Here is a 27315-nt window from a genome sequence, read left to right on the forward strand (position 1 = left end):
AGGGAAGGGAAGGGAAGGGAAGGAAGGAGGAAGGAGGGAAGGAAGGAAGGAAGGAAGGAAGGAAGGAAGGAAGGAAGGAAGGAAGGAAGGAAGGAAGGAAGGAAGGAAGGAAGGAAGGAAGGAAGGAATAGCAATAACACCTAGACTTATATGCCGCTTCACAGTGCTTTCCAGCCCTCTCTAAACAGTTTACGGAGTCAGCCTCTTGCCCCCAACAGTCTGGCTTCTCATTTTACCGATCTGAGAAGGATGGAAGGCTGAGTCAGCCTTGAGCTGGTCAGGATCAAACTGCTGGCAGTGGGCAGAGTTTGCCTGCAGTACTGCTTTCTAACCACTGCGTCACCAAGGTCCGTCCTTCCTTCCTTCCTTCCTTCCTTCCTTCCTTCCTTCCTTCCTTCCTTCCTTCCTTCCTTCCTTCCAATAGCCCTTAAACTTATATATCGCTTCACAGTACTTTTACCGCCCTCTCTAAGCAGTTTACAGAGTCAGCCTGTTGCCCCCAACAATCTGGGTCCTCATTTCATGTATCTGCGAAGGATGGAAGGCTGAGTCACCCTTGTGCCTTTCAGGATCAAACTGCTGGCAGTGGGCAGAGTTTGCCTGCAATACTGATTTCTAACCACTGCGCCACCATGGTTCTACCACACTACGAGGTAAGCTGGAGGAAGAGATAAACTCCACAGAAGATTAAAGACTAATTTTGTCTACACTGGCTAGAGCAACGTTTTCCAACATCGTCCACTTTAAGGCATGTGGACTTCAGCTCCCAGAATTCCCCGGGCCAGCCTGCTTTCAGATGTGTGGACTTCAGTTCCCACAAAAATATCCCACTATCTGAATACCGTGCATCATGTAAGAAAATGATAATATTTTTATGCCAATCATGCAAAGCTTTTCCCATCTGAGGAAATCAAAATAAAGACCTTGATATGATCCCTTATTCTGTTTGCAATCTCGGGTCTAAAACCAATTTATTTTTGCTTTGTGTACTGTATAATCTGAGGAATCAGAGAGAGGCAGGAAGAATGAGACAATCTCTAGTGCAAAACTCGCTTTGCATCCTAACTAGATTTTTGCCGCCTGTTTTCAAACATCAATTGGGGTTTAAAGGGATGAAGTATTTCGAGAATTCCCCATATTCTTTGTTCATCTTATTGCTTCTTTGTCTCTGGTTACTGCTGCAGTGTAGTATGTTGGTTAAAAAGCAGTGCTTCTCGATCTTGGCAGCTTTGAGCTGTGTGGACTTCAACTCCCAGAATTCCCCAGGCAGCATAGGGGAATTCTGGGAGTTGATGTTCACACAGCTCAAAAAGGAGGAGGAGGAGGAGGAGGAGGAGGAGGAGGAGGAGTTGTGGCATCTTTGGTGCTCTCTGAGCTTGGCGGCTTTCTTGCAGACATTTCATTACCCAACTAGGTAACATCATCAGTGTTAGAAGGGAGTGAAGCTTATAAACCACCAAACTCAAGGACCCCACGAGAGCTACTAAGTTAGGAGTTAGATTGCTATGGATAGTTGCACAAATCAAAGTACATCCCAGAGAAGCTCTTTCTTAAATGTCCCAACGGTGCTTTTTCAAGAGCAACGGTCTGACCTAAGCGTAGTACATAAAATTATCCATTGCAATGTTCTACCCATCAATGACTACTTCAGCTTCAACCGCAACAACGCAAGAGCACACAATAGATACAAACTCAAAGTAAACTGCATCAAACTCGATTGCAGGAAATACGACTTCAGCCACAGAGTGGTCAATGCCTGGAATCCTCTACCTGACTCTGTGGTTTCTTCCCCAAACCCCATAAACCTTTAACCTTAGACTGTCTACTCTTGACCTCACCCCTTTCCTAAGAGGTCTGTAGGGGGCGTGCATAAGCGCACCAATCGTGCCTACTGTCCCTGTCCTATTGTTTCTTTTATTTTTCTTATATGTACCCATTTCATGTATTCATAATCATGTTTATACTTATACCTGTTATCTTATAATCGCTTGACAAATAAATAAATAAACAAAAAAAACCTGGACTGTCTGGTTTTTCTTAGAAGACGTTTCACTTCTCATCCAAGAAGCTTCTTCAGCTCCAACTTCCATTCCCCACCATCCAGTCAGAGCTGAAGAAGCTTCTTGGATGAGAAGTGAAATGTCTTCTAAGAAAAACCAGAAAGTCCAGTTGCTTCCCGACAAAAAGCACCTTTGGTGGACAACCATGACCTGGATGATTTGAGAATCGCCATAGACCTGTGATGGCGAACCTATGGCACGCATGCCGAAAGTGGCGTGCAGACCCGTCTCTGCGGGCACCCGAGCCATCACCCCAGCTCAGTTCCACTGAGCATGCACGCACTCGTCCTGCCAGCCAGCTGATTTTCTGTTATATGCCGTGCATGCGTGGAGGGTGGGGTGCACGCGGGAGATGCGTGCGCATGCGCGGGGGGGCGGGAGGGCATGGGGGTCCCACAGGTATACGCAGGGGGCACGGTATGAGTGGGAGGGGATCGCACGTGCATTGTATTGTATTTTCAGGCATGTGTGCATGCTGTCCTGTGTGCATGTGCACACTTTCAGCACACAATGACAAAAAGGTTAGGCATCATTGCCATAGACCCATGATAGCACCCCTATGGCACACGTGCCACAGGTGGCACGCAGAGCCATTTGTGCCAGCACACAAGCTGCAGGCAAACTTACCTCACTGCACATGTACATGCCCCACAGCTGATTTTCGGCCAGTTTGAGGCCTTTTTCAGCCTTCCAGAGACTTCAGGAAGGCTTCTGCAGGCTTCTGCAGGCTGAAAACTAGGCCCGTTTCATCACTTCCTGTTTTTCCGGAAATACCGGAAGTGACGAAACAGGCTCAGTTTTTGGCCTGAAAAGCTTGCAGAAGCCTTCCTGAAGCCTCTGGGAGGCCAAAAAAGATCTCACACTGGCCAAAAATCACCTGTGAGGCGCAGTGCAGGTAAGGGGCTACAGGGATGGGTGGGGATTGCACGTGCATGCATAAGGGACGTGGGGGGGGGGTGCATTGCCTTCTGGGTGCAGGCACGCGAGCGCGAGCATGCAAACATGCGCACAATTTTTGGCACAGGAGCCCAAAAAGGTTAGCCACCACTGCCATAGACTCTTTCTTAAATGTTTCTCCCAACTCACAAAACCCGCTCGTCACCAAACCTCTCCCTAAATCTGGGCTGAATTTTCAGGTCCTTCAGCCTTTTCACCCAGCTAAAATGGTTTAAATAAATTAAAAAAAAAAACCTAGCCAGAATGGAGACATACTGCGCTGCTGCAATGGATATCCTTCACTTTGAGCCAAGCCAAATCCAGCGTGCCTTCTCCCCTGTAACAGGACTGCAACCGGTCTTTGATCCGGTCGTTGATTTTCTTCAGAAGAAAGATGCAAAGGGCCGACTCGTCCAAGGATTTCAGCTTCCTCTTCTGCCCCTTGGAGAAGACAGTGAAGAGGACATCGTCCTCTGGCAGGATCCCCAGAGATCTAGCCAGGATGGATCCCGCCTTCGATAAATAGGCGGCTTGCAACAACCGGTATTCCACCCCGTTCTTTTCGCAGCCGATGGGCAACTCAACGTAAGAGTTGAAGGCTGTGTCTTCTTTACAGAGGCGGACCAGTTTTGAGGTGTAGACCTGCTCCTTGGTGGTAGAACCCGACGGGGAAATCATCTCAGGCTGAAGGGTCAAAAAATAGACAAAATTACCACTGCTGAAGCCGTAGATGTAATAGATATCAAAGTCTGGGATGATAGTGAACGTGTCTGATGGGATTTTGATCATGGAAGCCACAAACTCATCGTGGAAAACGTAGGCAAACATTCCTTCCGCTTCCGAATTTTTCGGGAGCTTCCGACTAGAGATGGTGGGGAAGTATTCAGGCTTCCCGTCAACCGCTGTGGCAATGAACAGCTTGTCATCCATGTTGCTGTAAGAAACAATGACTCCATACACGGAGCCGCTCTCATTCACCCCAGAGAGGTAGTGCTCCTTATTGTGGAAGGGCTCCCCAAGTTTAAAGAGGTCATCCAATCTCAAGAGTTTACAGATCCCCTGGTATAAACTGCCGCAGGCGATCAACCTGTTCTCTTTGTAGTCGATCAACAACATCTTGTTGACGTTGTTGGTGGAGGTCAACGGTTCATTGCATGGCTGGACCAGCCTGGGAGGATAACATTTGGGGTTATCAATATCCGGACCTGTCTCGTGACGGGCCTCCACCACCAGGTCGCTGGAGAGCTTGTAGATCCAGTTGATAGCCCCCAAGTAAATAGATCCTTTCCGTTTGTCGACCACCAAGTGATTGAAGGAGATCTCAGTGGATTCTGAGGAGAAGGTCAAGAAAGGTTTCTTTGGGTGAGAGGGCAGCAGCCTAGTGGCCGAAGATGGACCCACAGTGCAGAAGACAAGATGCAAGCCAAGGCAGGTCCATCTCCACATGTCTCCTGACATGATGGCAAAAGTAATTTTTGTATTCCTAAATTGGAAGCGTGGTGGAAAACAATAAACAAGGTTGCCAGAGTGCAGATCCTGGGGTGCTGCTTATCCTAAGAGAAAAGGAGAAAAACAGAGAGCCCATTACTGAAAAGCATTTCCTTCCCCTCCTATTCAGACCTCCAAGAGGGGTGCCATCAGACGTGGTATTCAGCCAGTTCTGACCAGTTCTGGAGAACCAGTAGCGGAAATTTTGAGTAGTTCGGAGAACTGGCAAATACTGCCTCTGACCGGCCCTTCCCCCATCTCTTCTCTACCTCCTGAGTCCCAGCTGATCGGCTGGGTCTTCTTTTGTTGCCTTGCACAGGAGAACAGAGCTGGAAAGCAGGTTAGTGGGGTGGGGAGGGAATGGGGATTTTGCAGTATCCTTCCCTTGCCACGCCCACCAAGGTTAGTGGGATGGGGACCAGAGGTGGTCTTCAGCCGGTTCTGACCAGTTCTGGAGAACTGGTAGTGGAAATTTTGACTAGTTTAGAGAACCGGTAAATCCCACCTCTGATTGGCTCCACCCCCATCTATTCTCTGCCTCCCAAGTCCCAGTTGATTGGCTGGGTCTTCTTTGGTTTCCCTGCACAGGAGAATGGAGCTGGAAAGCAGGTTAGTGGGGTGGGGAAGGAATGGGGGTTTTGCAGTATCCTTCTCCTGCCACGCCCACCAAGCCAAGCCATGCCCACAGAACACCATGCCCGCCAAGCCACACCCACAGCTGATCGACTGGGTCTTCTTTGGTTGCCCTGCACAGGAGAACGGAGCTGGAAAGCAGGTTAGTGGGGTGGGGAGGGAATGGGGATTTTGCAGTATCCTTCCCCTGCCATGCCCGCCAAGCCAAGCCACACCTACCAAGCCACGCCCACAGAACCGGTAGTAAAAAAAAATTGAATCCCACCACTGGGTGCCATAATTCAAGAAACCTGACTTATCCTTGGCCAAAAAGGGAGAAAAGCGATCGCAAACCAGAATAAGCAAACACTTCGCCTCCCGTCAAAACAGCAGAAACAGACTCAGCATTGCACATTCCCAACCACCTTCTCTAACCTGGTTCTCAGGTGGCTGGGACTTTGGTTCTCAGATTTGCTGGCCGACAACACGACTAGGAAAGTTGGCCCTTGAAGGCCTGGATATTGGAGAACATTGGAGGAAACAGTTCATACGTCATGAAGGCACCAGGTTAGAAAGCAGGAGAGCATACATTCTAGTCCTGCCTTAGTGCTGGAAAGCACTATGAAGCGGTATAAAAGTCTAAATGCTATTGTTATTGCTAACTTAACAACTGTGTCAAGGAAAGTCGTAAAAGGGAGAAAAATTCATTCAAAACTGTCTCAGTTAACGATGGAAATTTTGGGCTCCGTTACGGTCCTAAAGTCAAGGCCTACGGAATAAGGAAACCTTACTAAGTTGTTGCTCCGCGTCTCCATCTTTTTGGGAAACCACAGCCAAAGTGCAGCCTCTCTCGCCCAAATCCCAACAGCCCGTATCTGAAAACGGTGAAATTGCATTGTCTCCCTCCAAAGATTTGGGAGGTGGAGGGAAAAAAGCCAGATAACGGGAACGCAACGCAAATCAATCCCCAGAACACAAAAAGATAAAATGGGAGCCAAAAGGAAGCCGGAGGCTCAGGATTCTGCCGGCTTTATCGATTCAAAATTCAATCCAGCTTAAAACTACAGCCAAGATTGGGGCTGTAAAGACGTGGCTGAAACATGGAGATGAGTTGCAAATTCCACACAAACACAATCAGACACATGGCCTGAGAGATTTTACTTTGTATTTGTGCATGTTTACCATGCCTCAAGTTTTCAGGGCTATCTTTTTTTATTATTATTTTTCGATTCTTTTCCCCAACAAAGCAGAAGGTTCAAAGTTTCACATTTTGCTTCCTGGAAAAAAAACAAAACGCTTAAAGATGCAAAAAGAACTTTATCCTTATTTGGACAAACAAGCGTTTCCCTCCTTAATCTTATGCCTTTTAGGGATATTTGCATGCTTTCATTGTCCTCACGTCTCTAAGTGAGGTTAGTCACCGTTGTTTTTTTTTTGTTGTTGTTTTAAAAACTACCCTGGCCTGGCTGCAGGTATAAACAAGGAAAGAAACAAAAGAAAGCAGGGAAAATCAAATTAAGGCCTATAGGAGGTTGACTGTATAATGGCTAAAATTAAATTGGAGAACTGCGCTGTGGGAAGCCAGCCATTTTTTTTTCCATGTCTTCTGTCAGGGTCCAGATGAAGTCAGAGACATTGACACAAACTTGTGGTCTTTTCTATAAATATTAAATATATTTAACGTTTAAATTGACAACAGTCTTTGTCATCATCCAGAAAAGGAAGAACACAGGACTATCAGGAATGCAGCAACATCATCATGAGGTAAATTTTTACAGTATACAGAACCCACAGAAGAAAAAAAGGCGGGAAAAAAGGGAAACTCCCCCTTTCCACCCATGGCAACCAATCAGCACGTAGATTGCCTCATGCATGAGTCAGCGCTCTCTAACTAATCCACTACAATTTTTGTGTGTTCTGGTTTCTTGTACGCTTTGCTGTTCTGAGAACTAAATTCAATATCTTAATATGTTCACACTTGATGTGCTTTATTTAGATTCTGCCATGATTATTTATATAAATAATCCAAGGCAGTGAACATACCTAACAATTCTTCTTCCTCTTGTTTTCTCCACAACAACAAACCCCGTGAGGTGGTTTGGGCTGTAAAGAACGAGAAAGAGGAGAAAGAGAAGAAAGACAAAGAGGAGAAAGAGAAAGAGAAGAGAAAGGGAAAGAGAAAGAGAAGAAAAAGAAAGAGAGGAAAAAGAAAGAGAAAGAAGGAGAAAGAGAAGAAAGAGAAAGAAAGAGAAAGACTGGCCCCAAATCACTAAGCTGGCTTTCATATCTAAGGCGGGACTACAATTCACCATTTCCTGGTGATTGGCCCAAAATCTCTCGGCCAGTTTTCATGCCTAAAGTGGGACTACAATTCACCATCTCCTGGTGATTGGCCCAAAGTCTCTCGGCCAGTTTTCATGCCTAAAGTGGGACTACAATTCACCATCTCCTGGTGATTGGCCCAAAATCTCTCGGCCAGTTTTCATGCCTAAAGTGGGACTACAATTCACTGTCTCCTGGCGATTGGCCCCAAATCTCTCAGCCAGTTTTCATGCCTAAAGTGGGACTACAATTCACTGTCTCCTGGTGATTGGCCCAAAATCTCTCAGCCAGTTTTCATGCCTAAAGTGGGACTACAATTCACCATCTCCTGGAGATTGGCCCCAAATCTCTCGGCGAGTTTTCATGCCTAAAGTGGGACTACAATTCACTGTCTCCTGGCGATTGGCCCAAAATCTCCCAGCCAGTTTTCATGCCTAATCTGTGACTAGAACTCACAATCCATTGGTGATTTATCCAAAGCCACCCAGATGACTTTCATGCCTAAGGCAGAGCTAGAACTCACCATCACCTGGTGATTGGTCCAAAGTCTCCCAGCCGGTTTTTATACCTAATTTGTGACTAGATCTCGCCATTTTCCTGGTAACCGGCCCAAACTCACTCAGTCAGATTTCATACTAGGGTGGGACTAGAACTCATGATCTCCTGGTTATTGGCCCAAAGTCACCCACCAGCTTTCATGCCAAAAGCAGGAATAGAACTCACCCTTCCAAAGTTTCCTATCTCCTTTAAAGATGTTACCACACCTTACTCAAGTTCAAAAAAGTGCATGCTGGGATGGATCGAGTATTTTTCCTCTGAGTTTATTAGCACTGAGGGAGAGGGAAGGTCTTTTCAGCTGGAAGGAGAGGCCAGGTTGCTCCCCCCACCCCAAGTACAGGTAGTCCTTCTCGACCTATGGCCACAACTGAGCCCAAAATTTCTGCTGCTAAGCAAGATATTGGTGAAATTAAATTGCCCCCTTTTATAACCCATCACAGGTATTAAGTGAAATGAACACTGAAATTGTTCAGTTAGTGTGATGACCCGGGGCGTGGCACAAAAGCAACAAAGTCACAAAACTAGGTAAAGTCCCTTTAATTCCTCCAACTTGGCCTCCAATGTCCAGTTATCATCGGCTGGAGAAAAAACTCTCCCAAGAACAGTTTTTAAAGAGAAGAAATTCCATTTGACCCCAAAGTACATATAAATTATAAATAAAAACCAACACAAACCACACTGCAGCAATTAATGAGACAGCGCAGGATAAAGAATGGCAGACTTCAAAAGAATACGAAACACACACAATTGAGAGGATGCCAGAACCCAGATAAGACTTGACAAAGATAATGCAGGCTTTGCTTCCAGCAAGGTTCTGTGCGCAAATGCCCTTTTTAAATCTTGTTTCCCAGATGCAGCTAATGAAGGGAATCAGGGCCTTTTTCTCCCCCATAACCCACATTGCTCCCTTATCTGTTCCTCCCTGCGTGTCCTAGGTTGAAGAGGGGGTGGGCCTGGGTCTTCCTTTGAATGCCCAGCCAGACTGTGCCCTTCCCCAGTTTCCTCCACAGCCACCGGAGCCACACTCCCACACTCCCTGTCAGCTGTTCAACCTCCTCCTTGGAATCAGATTTCAACAGGGGCATGACAGTTAGTTACACAGTTGTTGAGTGAATCTGGCTTCCCCTTTGTTGGTCAGAAGGTCGCAAAAGGGGATCACGTGACCCCAGGATGCTGCAACCATCATAAATATGAACCAGTTGCCAAGCATCTGCATTTTGATCACGTGGTCAAGGGGGTGCTACAAAGGTCATGTGAAAAACGACCCAGGGTCACTTTTTCCAGCACTCTTGTAACTTCAACGGTCACTCAACAAACTGCTGTAAGTCAAGGACTACTTCTATCTTCGACGTTAGGTCTCCAGTGTTGTCTATCTCCCTTCTTCTAAAGCTGCACTCAAGGACGGCAGAGACAGGAAAGAAAAAAAGAAGAAGAAGAAGCAGTTTTCTTAAGCGAGATGCTGACTTAAGCAAACAGATCCAGCTGCCTAGTAATTCAGCCCAAGATCAGCTCACAATCCTCTTTAATCTCTGCAAAACATTTTCTCCCGCCTCTCGCTGGCTTCTTTTAATAAATCCTGATTACCACTGACAGGGACGCTCACAACCCTCAGAGGGATAGAAAAACGGCAAAGAAACAGGCAAGACAAATGGTTGCTCAAACAATTACAGGTCGCCCTCAATTTACGATCACGATTGAACCCCAAAATTACTGTTGTTAAGCAAGACGGGTTAAGTGAGTTTTGCTCCCTTTTACAACCTTTCTTGCCATAGTTGTTAAGTGAATCGCCGCAGTTGGTTATAGGTAGGAATAAGCATCTCGCTACGCTTCAGATACTTCTGCATTGAAATATTCCTTTAACTTGTACCTATATTTTTAATCTTGTATTTGCTATTTTAAGTTTTATGTTGCGTGGTGTGCTTTATTTCGATTGTGATGCTTCTGACACTGTTGGAAGAAATATCGTTCCGGTTCAGTTCCAAGCCTGGACAAAGACACTGGAAACATGGAAGCTGATTGGAAATATTGTTTAATGATGAAGCAGAACCACCAAGCCCATGGTTCCCTGCTGCAGCTGACCAAATGGAGTTGAGAGTGGGTTTTTTAAAAAAAAAACCTTCTCTTGGGCTTTGCACATGAGCTTCCTGTTCCTATGCAAGAACATGCATTCTATTGGCTTTTGTCAGACTCCCATGGGGCCATGTAGGGGTCATAGCTGGCTGTATAGGCAAAGTACAAATCCTAGGAGTTTGTCTGAGCTAAGTTTGGTTGAAGTTTGGCAGATGCAACGAAGGGGCTTGTTGGGCAATTCCTATTGTGGCTGAGAGCTAATCCTACCTCTGTTGGATCTTGGATGAGGGTACTTGCTTATGAATAGAGCTATCTATCTCTTTATCTCTTAAATGCTGACATCTGCTGGGGGCTATTAAGGAAGGTGGGGGCTGCTTTCCAAAAGCATCTCTCTCCCCTTCTCATCCAGGGAAATATAACATTCTGCCTTTTTAATATTTCTCAAAATAATTCATTCTTCTGGGAGAGGGGTAGGTGCTAACTTTCTACAACACAAATAAACGAACTGTTCAGTTAGTAACACGGTTGTTAAGGGCATCTGGCTTCCCCACTGACTTTGCTCGTCAGGAGGTCACAAAAGGTGATCCCATAACCTGGGACACTATAACCGTTGTAAGTATGAGACAGTTGCCAAGCGTCCAAATGTTGATCAGGTGACCATGGGGATGCTGCAACAGTCATGTGTGTGAAAAAGAATCATAAGACACTTTTTCAGTGCTGTTGTAACTTCAAATAGTCACTAAACGAATGGTGGTAACCTGAGGACTGCTTCAGTGGTGGTATTCTACCAGTTCAGCCCAGTTCAGCCGAGCTGGTAGCGGCAATGAGCAGTAGAGAATGAACTGGTTCTCCCACTGCTCTGCTGTTGGGCCCACCTGCCCGCCTGGACTCCCAGACCCATCTTTATCCTCTGAATTTAAACAGATAAACAGATCATCAGACTTGGAAGGGACCTTATAAGTCATCTAGTCCAACCCCCCGACCAAGCGGGAGTCCCTACACCATTTCTGACAAATGGCACTCCAATCCCTTCTTGAAAGTCTCAAGTGATGAAGGTCCCACAACTTCCGAGGGCAATTTCTGTTCCGTGGGTTGATCGTTCTCATTGTCAGAAAGTTTCTCCTTATTTCCAGGTAGAATCTCTCCTTGTTCAGTTTTCATCCATTATTCCTTCTCTGGCCTTCAGGTGCTTTGGAAAATAGCTTGACCCCTTCCTCCTCTTTGTGGCAGCCTCTCAAATATTGGTAGACTGCTATCCTGTCTCCCCTGGTCCTTCTCTTCCCTAGACTAGTCAGGCCCAGTTCCTGGAACCGTTCTTCATATGCCTCAGCCTCCAGTCCCCTAATCAGCCTGGTTGCTCTTTTCTGCACTCTTTCCAGAGTCTCAACATCTTTTTATAGTGTGGTGACCAAAACTGGATGCAGTACTCTAGATGTGGTCTTACTAAGGCTTTATAGAGTGGTATTAGTACCTCACTTGATCTCGAATGAATCCCTCTGTTCATGCAATTTAGGATTGCATTGGCTTTTTTGGCTGCTGCTGCACACGGCTGGCTCCTATTTAGCTGGTTGTCCACTAAGACTCCAAGATCCCTCTCACAGTTCCTGCTATTGAGCCTGGTTTCACCCAGTCTAGATGTGCACTTTTGGTTTTTCTTGCCTAAGTGGAGAACTTTACTTTTCTTTGAAGAGCAGCTGCTTTGCGCGCGGCACAGCGAGTGCCACGCGTGGTAGCTGGTGAAGTGACCTGGAGAGTGCAGGCTTGCAGGAGGTGAGTTGAAAGGCCTCTGTGCCTGTGCAAAGTACACATTTGGCATACGCGCGCGTGCAAAGTGTGTGCCCATGTGCAAAGCGCGCCCACCAAGCCACACCCACCAAAACGGGGGTAAAACTTTTTGAATCCCACCACTGGACCGCTTGTTATGAATATAAAGTGAGGTGATTGAAAATTTGCCTTTCTGAATTGGCTCGCCTGCTTTGCTGGCTGCCGGCTGGATTTGCAGACAATGAAATGTTATTTTGAAAAAGAAAAAAGAAAGAACAGGTTAGTCGCACGAGAAGGAAATGAAAGAACCTGGAAGAAGAATTCTCACAATTAACGCGAACTGTCACGCCTCCTTCTCTTTTTCCCAAGAAAACAGCCTCTCCTCCCTCCCTTCTAGAGAAGAGAGATTCTCCACTTGAGATCCAGGGTTATAAACAGAAATGGCATAAGAAAACTTCTCCAATAAACATTTTACATTTATGTTGACAGTGGTCTCTTGTGGCTAAACACACTCTGGTGAGAGTGTCATATTACGGCAGTGTTTCTCAACCGTGGCCACTTTTTAAGAGGTCTGGACTTCAACTCCCAAAATTCCCCCTGGAGTTAAAATTTGAAGTCCAGACGTCTTAGAGTTGCCAAGGTTGAAAAACAGAACGTAGCACATCGTATGGGTGGAGCATTGGACTTTCAGAACAAGCATAGCAAACTGAACACTGCTCCATGATAGCAGAGCTAACAATACGACGACAAAGACTAAGAAACTGGCAGGGAGACAGGTTCCTTAGACTCTCTCCAGATAACGAGAGGACAAGAGATTGCCCACAAGTGCTCTGGATCAGGGGTCGCCAACCTTTTGGATGTTTTCCCAGGGTTTCTGCAGAAAGCAGCAGAGACCCTGGGAAAATCCCAAAAAAAGTCTGCAGGAAAATTCCCCACACCATTTTCCTACCAATCGATCATTCTTTATTTGAGATTGCAGGATACTGTCTCCAGCTCCATTCTCAGCGGAGAGAGAGAGAGAGAGAGAGAGAGAGAGAGAAGAGACTTTTGGCTTCATGCAAGGAAAGCAGCAGAAGCAGCAGAAATCTTTCCTTCTCTCCCCCAAACGCTGCCAGAAATGAGTCTTTGCTGGCGCAGCCTCTTGGAGCAGGAGGCCTTGCAGGGTCCCAAAGACTCATTTCTGGCGGAGTTTGGGGGAGAGAAAGAAAGACTTTGGCGGCTTTCCTTGCATGCAGCCAAAAGCAGAAGAAAGAAAGAAGCAGAAAGAAGCAGCCTGATGGCCAGGCCAGGTGTATGAGGCAGAGGGGCAAGTTCCCCCCTCCACCTTTTCCCCCCTCCCCTCACTACCTCATGTTGTTCGCAATGCAAGCGATGCAAGCCTTGTGTTCCCGCGAGCCATGTGGGCGGCGCAGCATTATGTTCCCGCAAAGCCCTGGTAATTAGTGATAGAAAATAAACAGCTTGTCATAGGAAACAGACCTATTCATAACAAAGATGACATAAAGCAATGATTTTAGAAAGTGGACACTAAAGATTCAAAGCAGAACAAAAAATATATAATCTTATTCTTGACATCAGTTAATACTGAGATTTGCAACATGACATTAAATGTTTAAGCCTCAGAAATATTAAAGGAGATATTTGAAGAATGGAACCAGAAATTAATAACTACAATACCAATGTTCTCAGTAATGATGTCTAATTCTATGGCTATGGCTATTTAATGAAGGAATGACATATGTCCAACAAATTTTATCTAACAAGACAGAAGTATCGAAAGTGAAAACTACAAATAAGAATTATTTGGAAAACGATGGTTTACCGGCTGTAAAAAAGAAGAAAATAAACTGGGCAAAGTTTAAAAATTAAAAGGGAAACACAAATGACAAATCAAAGGAAAGGCCTGGAAAATGTTTTCTGCAAAGAATGTTTGTTAAAATTTTGGAAAAAAAAAATTGCAAAAAGGAGTAAAGAAAAAATGAAAAGAAATCAACTTCTAGGTCTGGGAGATTATTTCAAGGGATTAAATATTGTTAGAAGCAGAAGGAAGGATTATAAAATTGGTTTATTTGATCAAGGTTAAAAGGGATATCTTATCTCCCACAATCCTGGTAAAGATGCTAGACTAGTAACCAGGAATCTATGAATTCTGGGTGATGGAGGAGGAGGGGAAGGAGGGAGAGAAAGAAGAAGAAGAAGAAGAAGAAGAAGAAGAAGAAGAAGAAGAAGAAGAAGAAGAAGAAGAAGAAGAAGAAGAAGAAGAAGAAGAAGAAGAAGAAGAAGAAGAAGAAGAAGAGAGGGAGGAGAGGAGGAGGAGGAGGAGGAGGAGGAGGAGGAGGAGGAGGAGGAGGAGGAGGAGGAGGAGGAGGAGGAGGAGGAGGAGGAGGAGGAGGAGGAGGAGGAGGAGGAGGAGGAGGTCTGAGATACAAGCATCAAACTATCTTTAGCGAACTTTCCTCCGTCTTGATGCCCTTCGGATGTTCTATCTTCAGCGCCTATAATCCAAACGTCGCACTTATCAAGGGATTTAAGCAAAGCCCAAAATATCTGGAAACAGCAGAGCTGGAGAGCTGGTTGCAAAATCTAGTTCAAATGCACAAAGAGAGGCAAATACATTTTCAAACTGAACTAAACTAAGACCCTAGAACATCTAGACAATCCACTGCGCTCTTTGGCCACACCTGAAACATCTGCCTGGTTGGAACTAGCTAACTAGCACCCAGCCACCATGACCTACTCCAAATCCTGGTTCAAGATTTGGGAAACTGAGGGCGCCAAGTTGGGAAAGGATGAGATGAAGCTTCCCGTCTATCTTGCCACAGCACAGATGCTCCGACTGTCACACGTCATGTAAACAGTCGTAGAGCTCTTCCAGCTAGGCTGCAAACATCTGTTTGATTGGCAGCAATTAGCAGGCGACAAAGCGAAGTTGACATCTCTAATTTTGGCATCTCTAACCACGGGAGAAGGGGGAAAACAGGGTTAGGTCCAGGTTTGTCCACTGGCAAGTTTTGTAACATTCCCACACGGACAGCATCCTGGGGAAACAACAGATGCATCTGTTTGGACTGTGACCATCATCAGGATGCAAAAGTCACTGGGTAGGAATTGTCTGAGTCCCATGAAAGACAACGGGACTTAAGCAAAGCTGGTTTACCTTTCACCCTTACTGATTTACTTATTGATTTATATCCTGCCTTTATTATTTTTACAAACCAACTCTAAACGGCGAACATATCCAGCACACCTCCCTCCTCTTCTTTTTCCCCACAACAACAACCCTGTGAAGTGGGTTGGACTGAGAGAGGGATTGGTCCAAAATCACCCAGCCGGCTTTCATGCCTAAGGCGGGACTAGAACTCACCATCTCCTGGTAAGTGGGCCAAAGTCACCCAGTTGGCTATCATGCCTAAGGCGGGACTAGAACTCACCATCTCCTGGTAAGTGGCCCAAAGTCACCCAGTTGGCTATCATGCCTAAGGCAGAACTAGAACTCACCATCTCCTGGTAAGTGACCCACCCAGCCAGCTATCATGCCTAAGGCGGGACTAGAACTCACCATCTCCTGGTAAGTGGCCCACCTAGCCAGCTTTCATGCCTAAGGCGGGACTAGAACTCACCATCTCCTGGTAAGTGGCCCACCTAGCCAGCTTTCATGCCTAAGGCAGGACTAGAACTCACCATCTCCTGGTAAGTGGCCCACCCAGCCAGCTTTCATGCCTAAGGCGGGACTAGAACTGACAATCTCCTGGTAATCGGCCCACCCAGCCAGCATTCATGCCTAAGGCAGGACTAGAAATCACCAGAGCCCTGAAGTTATATTGGCTAAGTGAGAAATTTGCTAAGTGAGTTTTGCCCCTGGTCTTACAAGTTTTCTTTCCACATTAAGTGTAATACTCAGTTGTTAAACTGGAAAGTTAATATGGTTGTTAAGTGAATCTGGCTTCCCCATTGTCAGAAAGTCGCAAAAGGTAACCACATGACCCGGGACACTGCAACCATCATAAATATGAACCGGTTGTCAAGCATCCGCATACTGCAATGGTCATAAGTGTGAAAAAAATGGTCATAAGTCCCTTTTTTTCAGTACCGTTGCAACTTCAAACAGTCCCTAAACCAACTGATGTATGTGGAGGACTACCTGAAGTCCTTCCTCCTCCTGTTGTTGAGCTAAAAGCCTGAAGTCCTTAATCTCCTGCAATCCTGGTTTGGACTTCAACCTTAAAAGCAGGTGCTGCGAACTTTACAGAGTTTGCCTGCAAAGAGAGGCCAAGAAAATGTAAATATATATATATATATTTTCCCCCAGAATCTTTGACCAATACAGCAGAAATTCTCCTTCCGTTTAACATCAGATCAAATAAAACAGGTGGCCTCTCTGATTCATCTCTCCCAATTCTCTTGATGAAATCCATTTCCCGTAGATCATCAGCTTCTCCGTTGGGTGAATCGCTGACACACATGCAGAAAACCAGAGTCAGAACGAAGGGCGTGAACCTTGATCTCCCTGTTCGAAGAATCAGGGAGACAAGTTGCTTTGTCTGACTCAAGCCTTGCTTGAGCTCACCTGGCGCTACGGTTGCCGTGATATCATCGTAAGGATGATGCTTCCTGAAATACGCCTCCGTTCTCCTTCCCAGAAACCTGCATTAGACTCATATAAGCTGGATAAAGCAATTACGGCCTCTTCATGATGTCCCAGAGCTATTGTGCTATCCAGGCGACGTATTGTCTTTGGGTGTGGCTGTATTCTCACCCAGCTCCCCAGATATGACGAACCCTTTGATATGAACTCAAAACATTCCTTTATTAGGAGCCCCGGCGAAAAGTTTCTCTCTTCACCGCAGGATAACAAACCCGTCCGGCGTGGAGATGAATAGTTTTCTGCCACATCTATTCATCTCCACTCCCTGCCTTTTATCCCCAGAGCTAGGGTGGAGCTTCGCTAATAGCGGTGGCTCTTCCGTTCCAGGGACCGGCCCATAGATTTCCACTGCTCTCCTCTCCTCGTCAAAAAGTTTCTCTTACTGCAGGCTAACAAGTCCATCCGGCACATGTCTGCCACATCTATTCATCTCTGCCCTCTGCCTCTTTTATCCCCGAGGGTGGGGCTTCGTTAGCAGTGGTGGCTCTTCCATCCCAAGGACCAGCCCATAGATTTCCACTGCTCTCCTCTCCTCTGCCTTCTGTACATCTATGCATCAGGTACTGGACTATTCCTCCTCTTCCTCATCAGCTACCTCCAGACCTAGGGCTGTTGACTCCCCATCTGAGGGCTGACAGACAGCCCAGGCTCTGCCTTTCTTTCTCTCTTTCTCTCTTTCTCTGTCCCTAGATGACTTATAAACCTTGGGATGCAATTTTAGCCACTTTCATTACTTCCCCAGGAAATTAAGATGGCGATACGGGCAGTTCTCGACTGACGACAGTTGTGACCGAAGTTATAATGGCACTGAAAAAAAAATCACTCCCAGCTGTTTTTCACACTTACAACCATGGCAGCATCACATGACTGAAACCCAGGTGCTTGGGAACTGACTCATATTTATGACGGTTGCCGTCATGTGATCTTTTTCTAACCTCCTCCTAAGCAAAGTCAACGGGGGAAGCCAGATTCACCAAGCAACCCTGTTAGCAGCTCAACAACTGCAGTGATTCGCTTAACAACTGTCACAAGAAAGGTCGTAAAATATGGACAGCTCACTTCACAATTGCTTAGCAGTGGGAATTTTGGGCTCCGTTGTGGTCATACGTCGAGGACTAACTGTATAGCAAGTTTCTCTCCTCCAACTGGAATACAGTGTTCCTCCTGTTAGTGTTCCAGCAAACCTCCACTCCGATCAGTAACTCCAAGACAAACGTATTTCAAAAGTACCTTTATTAGAAGAGCACCTGGCACATCTGTGGAATCCTGAATCTAAATGTTTTTTCGGGCTTTCCACAATTTCTCAAACTACAAATCCATCCCTCCTTGGCCATCATCACATCACGTGGCCCAATCACAATCTGTTTCAAAAGTAAGATCCTTATTTCATCCTGTGCCATACTCAACGACCTTGGACTAACAGAAGAATTATATTTTGTCTACTTAGAGCTACTTAATTGAAATCAGTCCCCTCCCAGTCTCCCAGGCTGTCTGGCAGCGGGGAATATGGCTTCAGATAACAGATAATCAGTTGGAAGGGACCTTACAGGTCATCTAGTCCAACCCCCCACCCAAGCAGGAAACCCTACACCATTTCTGACAAATGGCAGTCCAATCTCTTCTTGAAAACCTCAAGTGATGATGCTCCTACAACTTCTAAAGGCAACTTCTGTTCCATTGGTTGATTGACCTCACTGTCAGAAAGTTTCTCCTTATTTCCAGATTAAATCTCTCCTTGTTCAGTTTCCATCCATTATTCCTTGTCTGGACTACAGGTACTTTAGAAAATAGCTTGACCCCTTCCTCCTCTCTGTGGCAGCCCTTCAAATAGTGGAAGACCGCTGTCCTGTCTCCCCTGGTCCTTCTCTTCACTAGACAAGCCAAGCCCAGTTTCTGTAACCGTTCTTCCAAAGCTGACACTTTCATTTGTCATTTCACAACCCTCCTGTAAGGTAGGTTGTGCTGAGAAAACAGCCAGCCCAAAGCCAACCGAGTTTCAGCGGTTGAATGCAGTGGTGCGATTCAGCCGGTTCACACCAGTTTGGGAGAACCAATTGTTAACTTTCTGAGCAATTTGGTGAACTGGTTATTGGAAGAAATCATTAGGTCAGAGAACCGGTTTTTAAATTATTTGAATCCCACCACTGTCTGAATCCCTTGGATGCGACACCCCACAGCCTCTGCCACCATTGTGAAGATGGGACAACTTGCCTGGGACCTGGTCCAAAATGAAAACCACCACAAAACCACAAACTGGGATTGTCTCCCTTAGCATCTTGTCTGTTTTGTAGGACAAAAACATACCCCGGGGTTCGAAAGGCAAACAAGTTCCACCCGAGAGGAAGAAGCAGCTGTTTTTTGCCAAAGTCACTTTATATATACATCTTTGTTTACAGAGAGAGTTCCAGGAAAATTTAGCACTTTTCAAGCAGCTGGGATTTCTGATTTATGGACATGCTTGTCTTGCAGTTTTGTGTTTTGCAATCCGTGGGGATTGGGACGGGCTACCAATGTCAGTCAGCGAGCCGCATAACGTGTGATTTATTTTATTTACTTAAAGTTAAATAACCACCTTTACTATTTTTATAAGTAACCTAAGATATAGTGAGCCTATCCAAGACTCCTTCCTCTTCCTATTTTCCCCACAACAACAGCCTTGTGAGGTGGATTGGGCTGGGAGAGAGGGACTGGCCCGAAGACAACCCGGCTGGCTTTCATGCTTAAGGCAGCGCTAGAACTCCTTGTCTCCTGGTGATTGACTCAAAGTCACCCGGCCAGCTTTCGTGCCTAAAGTGGTACTAGAACTCACCGCCTCCCTGGGATTGGCTCAAAGTTACTCAGCTGGCTTTGATGCCTACGGTGGGAAGAGAACTTATTGTCTGTCAGTGATTGGCCCAAAGTCACCCAGATGGTTTTCATGCCTAATGCGGGACTAGAACTCATCGTCTCCTGGTGATTGGCTCAAAGTCGCCCAGCTGACTTTGATGCCTAAAGCGGGACTAGAACTCACTTTTTCCTTGTGATTGGCCCAAAGTCACACACAGCCGGTTTTCAGGGCTAAGGTGGGACTAGAACTCTTAGTCTCCTGGTTTCTAACCTGATGCCTTAACCACGAGACTCAATTGGCTCTCAAAAATCAGCTTGTATTTATTGTCATCCCAAGGTCATGTGATCGCCATTTTTAACATTCCCAGTCGGCTTCCAACAAGCGAAGTCAACAGAGCAAGCCATTTAACATCAGTGTGTGTGATTCACTTAAACAACAGCACTCATATGCTTAACAATCTTGGGCCCCCCCAAAAGTTGCATAATCTTGCATAAGGGATTGTTTAACAACTGTGTAGCTTAGCAACAGAATGTCAGGGCTCCGACAAATCCATCCCCATTCAAATCATAAGTCTCTAGCCACATCTCTCAGAGTAAAACAATTTGATTTATTAGGAGTGACCATGTTGGCGTTACCTGGGTGCAGCTGACACTAAGGTACATCATTCAAGAAGAGGTTGGACTGCCATTTGTCAGAAATGGTGTAGGGTCTCCCGCTTGGGCGGGGGGTTGGACTAGATGACTGACAAGGTCCCTTCCAACTCTGATTATCTGTTAAATCTGTCATTTCTCCCTTGACCCTGGTCTTCCCTCATCCCCTGGATGTAATCTCCAATGGGACACATCCATAGACAAGAGTCATCAATCACGCTCTCCAGTAATAATCTTGCGAGCAACAGCTTTGGTTGCCTAACAAATATCTGAGGCATTTAAGGAATGCACTGCTTTCCCCCATTTCCTTTCTCCTGGCAACTAAAAAGACCAAAGGAGTATTTTTTTTAGTTGACACAGAAATTATCTCCCCAACTGTGGTCGTAAGTCAAGGACGAGCTGTAAAGTCAAAATGTAGCAGCAGCCAAAAAAAGCCAACGCAATCCTAGGTTGCATTAAAAGAGGAATAGAATCAAGATCGTGTGAAGTCCTAGTACCGGTTTACAAAGCCTAAGTAAGGCCACACTTGGAATACGGCATCCAGTTTTGGTCACCACGATGCAAAAAAAGATGTGGAGATTCTAGAAAGAGCGCAGAGAAGAGCAACAAAGAGGATTAGGGGACTGGAGGCTAAAACATACGATGAACGGTTGCAGGAACTGGGCCTGGCTGGTCTAGTGAAGAGAAGGACCAGGGGAGACAGGAGAGCAGTCTTCCAATATTTGAGAGGCTTCTACAAAGATCCGGGGGTCAAGCTATTTTCCAAAGCACCAAAAGGCAAGATATGGAAACTAACCAAGGAGAGAAACAACCTAGAATAAGGAGGAATTTCCTTCTGGTGAGAGCAATTCAACCAACTTGGAACAATTTGCCCGCAAGAGTTGTGGGTGCTTAAAAACCCTGGAGGTTTTTAAAGAAGAGATTGGAGAGCCATTTGTCCGAAATGACAGAGGGTCCCCTGCTCAAGCAGGGGGCTGGACTAGATGGCCTCCCAGGTCCCATTTCAGCTCTATTATTCTGGGCAAGCGAAAGCAATCGCCGTTCCTCTGCTCGGCGTTTTGTTTCAGCGATAGGGGTAGAAAAATCCTGCCCGAGGAAAATGTCATTTTTGCCTTCACAATTCTGCTGGTTAAATGTGGAGAAATCCCAAGGACGCCCGCTCTATTCATTTCCAGCCGTCTCTTGAAAACCTTTCCAAAACAGAAATGAGTCCTTGAATCGTTTAGAAATACAGCTATGAGCTCCTAATCTAAGAAGAGACGGCAAATCTGGTCCCTGGGTAGTTCACATATACCATTCATTCCACCCTATTTCTGCATTAACCTGAAAAGCCTTTTTTTTTTTTTTTAATAACAGCAGAAAAATGTGGAATCCCGGAAAATGGTTTCTCACAAAATGCCTCTTTTCTGAAAGGGATTTCAAAGGCGAATGCATGGAGCTGCTCAGTGGATCTCAGCCAACAGGCTCCTGGGGGATTACGGCGGCATTCAATACTAATAACAACAGGGTAGAAAAGAGGATAGGGTAGGGTAGGATAGGATAGGACAGGATATAAGATAGGATAGAGGATAGAGGATAGGATAGAGGATATGGAATAGGATAGGATAGGACAGGATAGGATAGGATAGGATAGGATAGGATAGGATATAAGATAGGATATAGGATAAGATAGGATAGAGGATAGAGGATAGGATAGGATAGGATAGGATAGGATAGGGGATATGGGATAGGATAGGATAGGATAGGATAGGATAGGATAGGATAGAAGATAGGATAGAAGATAGGATAGAGGATAAGATAGGATAGAGGATAGAGGATAGGATAGGATAGGATAGGATAGAGGATATGGGATAGGATAGGATAAAGGATATGGGATAGGATAGGATAGGATAGGATATAAGATAGGATAGAGGATAAGATAGGATAGAGGATAGAGGATAGGATAGGATAGGATAGAGGATATGGGATAGGATAGGATAGAGGATATGGGATAGGATAGGATATAAGATAGGATATAGGATAAGATAGGATAGAGGATAGGATAGGATAGAGGATACAGGATAGGATAGGATAGGATAGAGGATATGGGATAGGATAGGATAGGATAGGATAGGATAGGATAGGATAGGATAGGATAGGATAAAGCAGTGGTCGCCAACCACCAGTGGGCCAGGGACAGCTGGTGGCCCGTGAGAAAATTTTGGTGGTCCACAGAGAAATGTCCCCCCCGCCAAAGCAATTAATCCAGGCTGTGTGGAAACACAAGGCTTGCATCACTTGCATTGTGAACAACACGAGGTAGTAAGGAAAGCGGGGAAAGGGCGGAGTGGGGAAACTTACCCCACGCACTCCACGTGCCTGGCTTCTTTCCACTTCTGTCTTCTTCTGCTTTTGGCTCCATGTAAGGAAAGCAGCCAAAGTCTTTCTTTCTCTCCCCCAAACTCCACCCCCCAGAAATGAGTCTTTGGGATCCTGCAAGGCCTCCTGCTCCAAGAGGCTGCGCTGGCAAAGATTCGTTTCTGGTGGAGTTCGAAGGAGAGAAAGAAAGACTTCTGCTGCTTCTGCTGCTTTCCTTGCATGGAGCCAAAAGTCTCTCCCCCTCTCTTTCCCCCTGAGAAGGGAACTGGAGACGGTATCCTGCAATCCCAAATAAAGAACGATTGATCGGTAAGAAAATGGGGTGGGGGATTTTCCTGCATAGTTTGGGGGGGATTTTCCCAGGGTCTCTGGTCTGCGGGATTTAAAAAGATGAGTTTGGTGGTCCCTGAGGTCCAAAAGGTTGGCGACCCCTGGGATAGAGGATAGGGGATAGGATATAGGATATAGGATATAGGATATAGGATAGTCCGTTGCCAAGTGTCTGAATTTTGATCACAGGACCTCGGGGATTCTGCAAGGGTCATGTGAAAAACAGCCGTGTCACTTTTTTCGGTGCCGCTGTAACTTTGAACGGCCACTAAACGAACTGTCGTAAGTCGAGGGCTACCTGTACTGGGGATCTGCATGGATTTCATCCTCCAAACTGTCCTTTCCTCACGGGAAGAGAAAAACAGTAAAGGCCAACCTGTCCCCCCAAATAGGCCAGGACGGCAGTGAGGTGGCAGCCGTCCAGCCCTGGAGTCCCTTTTGCCGTTCTTTCTGGGTGTTCCTCCCCTGCCAGGACCCTTCGCAACTCCTTTACCGCAAACCAGCCTGACGGAAGCTTTTCTGCTTGATTTACAAGGATTCTGGATCTCGGCTGACAAGTTCAAAGAGCAGGAACAGCCTGATTTATGACTCGTGCACCGCAAGAACCCAGTAATTGCCAATTCAGTCATCAAATCGTTTAAAAACTGGCCAACTTCATGCTTCTGCGGGAGACAATAGAATTAGAATTAGAATTAGAATTAGAATTAGAATCTTTATTGAAAATAGAATAGAATAGAATAGAATAGAATAAAATAGAATCTTTATTGAAAATAGAATAGAATAAAATAGAATCTTTATTGAAAATAGAATAGAATAAAATAGAATCTTTATTGAGAATAGAATAGAATAGAATAGAATAGAATAGAATAGAATAGAATAGAATAGAATCTTTATTTAGAATAGAATAGAATAGAATAGGAATAGAATAGAATAGAATATTTTACAATAGAATAGAATTTTTATTAAGTATAGAACAGAATAGAATAGAATCTTCATTGAGAATAGAATAGAATAGAATAGAATAGAATAGAATAGAATAGAATAGACTAGAATAGGAGCTGGAAGGGACCTTGGAGGTCTTCTAGTCCAGCCCCCTGCTCAAGCAGGAGAATCTATACTATTTCAGATAAGTGACAGTCCAATCTCTTCTTAAAAACTCACTTAACAACCATCTCACTTAGCAACAGAAATGTTTGGCTCAATTGCAGTCGTCCATCAGGGATTTTGCCTGTATTTTGTTCCACAGGCCCTACCGTTGTGATTCATTGAGGCTTGTCCTGGGGTGCAAGTTCACCAACTGTGGTTTAGTTGGAAAACTGTACCAGGTTAGCCCTCAACCTATGACCACATTGGAGGACCAGAATTTCCGTTACTGAGCAAAGCAGTCATTAAGTGAGTTACGTCTGGGTTTTTTGACCCTTTTTGGCCATGATCGTTAAGTAAATCACTGCATTTAATGGCCATTAAACTGTGGTGAACTCTGGCTTCTCCCATTGATCTTGCTTGTTGAAAACCAGTTGGGAACATCACAAATTTTGCTGCAACGCATCATAAATGCATCCAGGTTGCCAAGCACCCAAATTCTGACCCCATGACCCTAAGGCTGCTGCGGCAGTCATAAGTGCGAGAACCGGTCCTAAGTCACTTCTTTCAGTGCCCTTGTGATTTCAAAGGATTTCAAATGAACGTTGTAAGTTGAGAACTACAGTAGTTCAGTAAAACTATGATTTAACTGAGTCGGTTTCCAACTAAGAGAAGGAAGACGAGTTGTTGAAATGTTTTGGGTTTTTTTTAAATTATTTTCTACTTGCACGCCATCTCTCCCCAGGTCTATTTTCCTCTGGAGTCGTGTCACAAGCCAATGCATTTTGCAAATATTTGTGTGCAAGGCCCCGCTGTGCACATTCGGGTGCCCAAATTTAGAACATAAAAGATTTACCCTCCTTTCTTATACACCGAAATCTGCGTGGCTTTGGGACTGGAAGACGCAAGGATACATCATATATGCAAACCGATTCCAGATGCCCAGCATTATAGCCCCACAGCCAGCGCAAAGCAAAGCTTTCCTGTCAACTTTTGGCTAATTCATTGCTAAGGAGGACCAGAAGGGGAAATTACAACCAGCGAAGCTTGAGATTGGCTGGCTGCAAAAAAAAATTTAAAAAAAATTTATTCCGCTGGGTCACGAGTTCAAATCTTTGGAATAGAGTAAATGCCAGCCTGCGAATCTTCAGGCCCTGTTCACACATTGCAAGAAAAGCTCAGTGTGCAAGTTGCTGCCTGGTCATGCTGAGAGACGGCTGTTCCTGTTTTTGCAACAGGGAAGATGCTGAAAGCTATAAAACTGAGGAGACAGATTCAGAACGTCCGCCGGGGACCCTCGAAAGTGGAAATGCAGATAGGAAAATTGAAAAAAAGGACATCTCCTGGATGAAGTTGATAGCCAATTCTGGATGGCTGCCAAGAAAGTGACATAGCGATGTCCTTGAAGGCCCAATGGACTGAACACTCGAAGGCAACCTTGAGCGACAGCAAGCAGAATTCTCTAGATCGTTGTTTCTTAAGCTTGGCAGTTTTATGAGGTGAGGGCTCCAACTCCCAGAATTCCCCAGCCAGCAGGCTTTGAGATGGGTGGACTTCCACTCCCAGAATTCCCCAGCTAGCAAGCTTTGAGATGGGTGGACTTCAACTCCCAGAATTCCCCAGCCAGCAGGCTTTGAGATGGGTGGACTTCCACTCCCAGAATTCCCCAGCCAGCAGGCTTTGAGATGGGCGGACTTCCACTCCCAGAATTCCCCAGCTAGCAAGCTTTGAGATGGGTGGACTTCCACTCCCAGAATTCCCCAGCTAGTAAGCTTTGAGATGGGTGGACTTCCACTCCCAGAATTCCCCATTCAGCAGGCTTTAAGATGGGTGGACTTCAACTCCCAGAATTCCCCAGCCAGCAGGCTTTAAGATGGGTGGACTTCCACTCCCAGAATTCCCCAGCCAGCAGGCTTTAAGATGGGTGGACTTCCACTCCCAGAATTCCCCAGCCAGCAGGCTTTAAGATGGGCAGACTTCAACTCCCAGAATTCCTCAGCCAGAAGGCTTTGAGATGGGTGGACTTCAACTCCCAGAATTCCCCAGCCAGCAGGCTTTGAGATGGGTGGACTTCAACTCCCAGAATTCCCCAGCCAGCAGGCTTTGAGATGGGTGGACTTCAACTCCCAGAATTCCCCAGCCAGTATGCTTCATTTTCAAGATTATGATATTAATGAACCAATGCTAGATTTATCTGCATCTTATAACCATTTGTTTAATGACCATTCAAAGTTACAGGTAGACCTCAACTTACAACCACAAATTGAGCCCAAAATTTCCCGTTGCTAAGTGAGACTGTTATAAAACATACCGATTTCCAAGCACCCAATTTTTAGTCCCAGGATGCTGCAATTGTTGTAAGTACAAGAACAGAACAGAACAGAACAGAACAGAACAGAACAGAATAGAATAGAATAGAATAGAATAGAATAGAATAACAGAGTTGCAAGGGACCTTTTAGGTCATCTAGTCCAACACCCCACCTGTTTGTATATCACTTTTTTCAGGGCTGTTGTAACTTTAAATAATCACTCAACGGATGGTTATAAGTTGAGGGCTGCCTGTACTTCATAATCACCTCAAACAAATCAAAAAATAAAATATCCCACAAAATAATCCCAAAACATTCCCATTCAACTGGTCCAGTAAATCAGGAAAAAACCATTCTGAACCATAGACCAAGATTCACACATTCAGCTAAACCATGATTTACAATGTCCTGGTTTTCTTAAATAAACCACAAAGGGGCTTCTCCCACTACCCCAAGCCAAAATCAGGCAAAAAAACACCATAACATCTGAACAAGAAGGACGACAAAATTTTATTTTTGGTTTTTGTTTTAAATGCGGTTTTACATTGTGTAAGGCGCCTCGGGTCACCATGGGAGAATAAGCGGCAATATAAATTAGATAAGGTAAGGTAAGGTAAAAGATAAGATAGTTGGCTGAAATGCTAGAATGTTGGTGTCCTGCCACAAAAAAAAAAACCTCCCTTTTTTTCCAATTTGTGAAATATATCCTGTCTCCTGAGATTTTCCTGGAGTGTAACAGCAAGTCATAAACATGAAATGTCTGAGAGTTTTTAACTCTGAAGCCCCCTGAGAGATTCGGAGGGTAGGCGAAGGAAGCCAGTTAAATCAAGATTCTTTCCCCCTTTTGTTTTTTGCAAGAAAAATAAAAGGAGGCAGGAAGACCAAAATTTCTTTCTTGGAAGTAAAAGAAACACTCACATAGGTGGTCCTCGACTTATGACCAAAATGAGCCCCAAATTTCTGTGGCTAAATGAGACATTTGTTAAGGGATGTTTTGCCCCCTTCCTCGCTTGCCACCGTTGTTAAGTGAAACACTTAACAAGCGAGACACTCGTGAAGTGAGATTTGCTCCAGTTGGCAACCTTTCTTGGCACGGTTGTTAAGCGAATCATTGCAGCCGTTGGGTTAGTCACACGGTTGTTAAGTGAATCTGGCTTCCCTCACCGAGTTTGCTTTTCCGAAGATCGCAAAAGGGGATGTTCAGGACATTGCAGCTGTCATAAATATGAGACACTGGGCAACCTTCTGACTTTTGATCATGTGACCAGATAACAGATAATCAGAGTTGGAAGGGACCTTGT

At 45.3% G+C, this 27315-nt stretch overlaps 1 protein-coding gene across 1 annotated transcript in view; it reads right to left on the reverse strand.

Annotated features, from left to right (window-relative positions):
- Nucleotides 1–27315, reverse strand: part of PLXNA4 (plexin A4) — a 546538-nt gene that overhangs the window by 496497 nt on the left and 22726 nt on the right. The window contains exon 2 of the mRNA XM_087935355.1: nucleotides 3273–4549. Coding sequence (XP_087791481.1) covers nucleotides 3273–4454 — 1182 coding nt within the window. The 5' untranslated portion in view covers nucleotides 4455–4549. The remainder of the gene's footprint in view (nucleotides 1–3272; nucleotides 4550–27315) is intronic.

This window comes from Pseudonaja textilis, chromosome 5 (genome assembly GCF_049901715.1).
Source record: "Pseudonaja textilis isolate UNSWEBS1 chromosome 5, rPseTex1.2, whole genome shotgun sequence".
Taxonomy (NCBI): Eukaryota; Metazoa; Chordata; class Lepidosauria; order Squamata; family Elapidae; genus Pseudonaja; species Pseudonaja textilis.